Here is a 4076-nt window from a genome sequence, read left to right as displayed (position 1 = left end):
TACTTAAATATTTAGATACATTTTAATGCGTATTTTATATATTTTTCTTTAGTTTTAAGATGACATAGTTGAAATATAATGTAAATAAATATATATTTGAAATTTTGGATCAAAAGTCTTTGTACCGCAACCTAACTCCAAATTGAATCCAAATATGTCAATAATATGCAATATAATGCCATATTGAAGTTGTATTTATCAATTATTAATTCTAAAAATAAAAAAAATTAAAAATCGAAAAAAATTATGTACCGGTACCGGACCGGTATGCCCGGGCGTACCGTATGTCGGTACGGTATGGTATCGGTATCGTACCATATCGGTCCGGTACTGGCACGCCGTCCGGTACCGGTACAGCAAACCTTGGTTGCACCAATGGTGGTCTGTGTCATCACAGAACGAAATGGTCGGTCCTTTTCTAAGACCACTGCCAAGAATTAAGGGCCATCAAAAGGCATTGTGAATACATTGATATATTGTTATTCTGCAATTATTTAATTAACAACTACTGCATTGGTTTGAAGTTAGGTGATGGGGAGGGGGAGGGGGGTTGTGGAGAGAGAGAGAGAGAGAGTTGTGCAATATGTGCGGTCTGCCTCGCCATTGTTCATTCAAGGGCTATGACTTATTGATGATTCATAATTTCAGACCATGCCAGCAATTTGTGAGCACTGTAACAAAGGTGTCACCTCTATACTGTTTCTGTCAGCCTGTATTTATGTGCATCAAAATAACAGTGTGCGTACTAATACATAGCAATTTAAATCTTTACCTTTTCCATTTGAAATCTATGCCCTTTGCCCAACCATCATTGCAAGCTCTAGTTTTATCTAAGACAATCTGGAACCCTTCTCCCTTGTTTATTGTTTGGCTTTTTACAGAATTTGGGGACCTAATCCCAACTTTGGACATTGCACAGCAAAAAAATAGTAGTTTTATGATGGAACAAACATTGGAATGAGGGAAACTTTGCAATACATACACTTCCTATGATAGCTTAGCATTATGATATAGGCATATCCCAGCAAAAATGTCTTTAATGGTTTTGTACAGTTACATGCTATAGTTGTTAAGGAATTTAGAACCTGTTTGTGTTGCTTATGTGTATATGTATATTACTTGCAAAAATAAGATGAACTTGTTAAAATAACAAATAAAACTAGGAATCTTCATGACTAATAAATGCCAGCAGCCAATGTTGTTTTGTTTAGACTTTCGAGCAATCTTTTTCCTTTGAATTAAAGATTTATGCTTCTTTTACCATGAAATGATCTGACACATTGTAATTGTTCTATTGTTATGCTATGTACACGAGTTGAGCTTAACATACTAGTTGATGATATTTGATCCATTTATATTTTGACAGTGGTGTTGATCGTTTTAAGCGACAATTTGCTCATCTTGAAGAGCACTACGGTAAGGGTGAAAGAAGCACTCCACTTGGGCGGCAACATGCATCCTTGCCCAGGTATGTTCAACAAAACAAGGAAAAAGAAAATGAACCATAGAGATCGTCTATCAGGAAATATGTGCCAGCAGTATAACATTTTCTTTTAATTTATTCCATGAAGTAGTGGCTTCTGACTTGTCACTATTTGCAAGTTCATTTCATTCAAGCGTGCCTTGTAATCTGCTCATTTCCTAGGGAGAGGGTGGGCGCAAATAAAGATGAGATTCCTGATCAAAATAATGACTTCGAAAAGCGAAGTGCGGATTCTGTTGCTAATACACTTCAAAGCCCTAGAAAGTCACAGCAGGGTGAGAGATCAGATCATTCATCAGTTACAGATGGCATAAACAGGACAAATTTCAGTGCTCGTAGCTTGTTGAAGAGTGCAAGCATCAGCGCTTCCAAGTGCGTAGTTGTCAAAGGAAGGAAGGATGCAGAAGTAAGTACATGTTGGTATATCTTCCTTTAGTCTATTTCTTAATCCTTGTTTCATTTACGGCAAAAAACTGATCTTGTATTTGGTGGAACTATTAAGTCTGTTCTCACTGATGGCTGATTCACAGTCTGTTTAGAATTCTCTCTCTGGGCTAGCTATTCTTCGAGATAGACAAGGAGACAAACAACACATGGACTAGTGGCAGTTTGTTGTATTCCATTAGGGGCAGCTTGTTTTGTGTTCCATGAGGGTTTGATATTTCTGACACAAGAACTAATGGACTAGTGAATTTTTCTTAGCCAACTGCTAGGAGAGAGACAAAAAAGAAAAAGAAAAATGATGAGCAATTCATAAAAATTGTTCTGTTATACAAGCAAAGCTCAATTGCTTCATGCTTTCCACCCAGTTCCATGTTCTTGACAATTTAACTGTTCTATTCTATTATTTTCTAACTTTTTAAGCAGTATCTATTACTTTCTGTCAAAGTAGTACCATGCATTAGCGGTTGACGTTGTATGCCCACTATGAGGTGGTTAAACTCGTCTGTTATTTTAGTTCAAACATCTGTCAACAGCCTTATAAGTCAACTTAGAATTTGTCCCCTTTGACTTCATGGATTGCAGTGAAGAGCATGAAAGTAGACTTACCTGAGCTTCAGAGTTAATTGCTAATACATAAATTTCTATCGATAAAGAGAAACAAATACTACATAGCTGTGGTTAGCTTTTTACTTTTTAAATCATGAGTAAATATGGACTTTGGTAAACTGTTTCAGGAGGAACCAATTTCCGAGAACACAGAGGAGGCAGCTGATGGCTTGTCCCAGAGACTAGTTAACTTACATACCTAACGGCAGCAAAGTCGTGACAATACATGATAAGTGCAAGAAAGGATTAGTTACAGATTAGGAGGTAATTCCCGAACTCCCAAGTTTCAGGCCAAATTTGTTAAGATTACCAAACATGACATTATCTTCACTTCCTTTGCTAACAGGGATGAATCGGTTGTTAATTGTGATCTGGGATTGCATCGGTTAGATCGTGTATGTTCTTTTGTCAACTATACTGTATGTTCAAATTGTTGTGAGGGCCTGCCTCCTTGTGTACTTGGAATTTTGAGGGACAAGTTTCTTTCAGTAGGTGAATTTCATGATAGTTTATTATTCCTACTTTTTGTTCATCAAAGGTTGTTAAATTGTTAATTAATCTCATTTATTTATATATTTTCTGATCTAAATAGTCCATGGAGAAGAAACATCACCATGCTGACTCGCAGATTGCCATAGTGATTTTCAAGTTATCATGGTTAATGTTATGACCCGGCCAATTGGGCCTTAAACCCATCCCAGAGGCCCACAGAGCCCAACAAAAAAAAAATGAGGAAGACTCCCATAGGGAGTCTTCTTCTCCCGATCGGCTTCTAATCGGAGTCAGAAACCTCATCGAGGAGGAGTTTGACTCCCCTCCTCCGGCTCTATTTAAAGGGGAGACCCCTCCTCTCTTTTTCTTACGAAGAAAATCGAAGCCAAACGGCGAGGATCATCGAAAATCGCTTGCAGAAGTCCATCACTGTGCTCATTCAAATTCTCGTTGGAGACGTCACCGGAGCTCGAGGTAAGCCTCGACTTCTCTCCCTCTTTTCTCTCCCTTTCCTCTTGTATCGGTGTACACGATCGCTGGCGATCGGAGTCGTCGGATTTTGTTGGGAAAAATATCCTCTGTTTCAGCCCCTCTTCTCCTTGATTTTCCGGCATCGGTGGTCACCGCCGATCGTCGGTTTGGCTTCTTCCGAACTGCACTATCGCAGCCCCTCCTGCCATCGGTCATCGTCGCGTCGATCGTGGCCTTTGATCGGTCGAACAAGGGAGGAATCACACACCCCTATTTTTGTCCAAAAGAACCACAAGAAGAAGTAGAAAAAGAAGAAAGAAAAAAAAAAGAAAAAAAAGAAGAAAAGAAAAGAAAAATAAAAGAAAAATAAAGAGAGAGATTTTCTCTCTCTACTTTCACTCTCTTTCATCTTCCCTTCTCTTTCTCTCTAGTCTCTCTCCACTTTCTCTCTCTACTTTCTCTCTCTAAAATTTTTTCTTTCTAAAATTATTTTTCTCTCTCTTGATTGATTTCTCTCTCTAAAAAGATTAGTCAATGAAAAAAAAATTTTTAATATTTCTGATCTGATTCTAATGAAGAA

At 38.0% G+C, this 4076-nt stretch overlaps 1 protein-coding gene across 1 annotated transcript in view; it reads left to right on the top strand.

Moving 5' to 3' along the window:
* LOC140850931 (mitogen-activated protein kinase 9-like) overlaps window positions 1-3116 on the top strand; it is a 14780-nt gene extending 11664 nt beyond the window's left edge. Inside the window, exons 9-11 of the mRNA XM_073259267.1 lie at window positions 1367-1468; window positions 1646-1889; window positions 2662-3116. Of these exons, the coding sequence (XP_073115368.1) occupies window positions 1367-1468; window positions 1646-1889; window positions 2662-2736 (421 nt within the window). The 3' untranslated portion in view covers window positions 2737-3116. The remainder of the gene's footprint in view (window positions 1-1366; window positions 1469-1645; window positions 1890-2661) is intronic.
* The last annotated feature ends 960 nt before the right edge of the window (window positions 3117-4076 follow it).

Source organism: Elaeis guineensis, chromosome 6 (assembly GCF_000442705.2).
Source record: "Elaeis guineensis isolate ETL-2024a chromosome 6, EG11, whole genome shotgun sequence".
Classification (NCBI taxonomy): Eukaryota; Viridiplantae; Streptophyta; class Magnoliopsida; order Arecales; family Arecaceae; genus Elaeis; species Elaeis guineensis.
The sequence above is the reverse complement of the archived record's forward strand: the minus strand, read 5'-3'. Positions and strand labels throughout refer to the sequence as shown.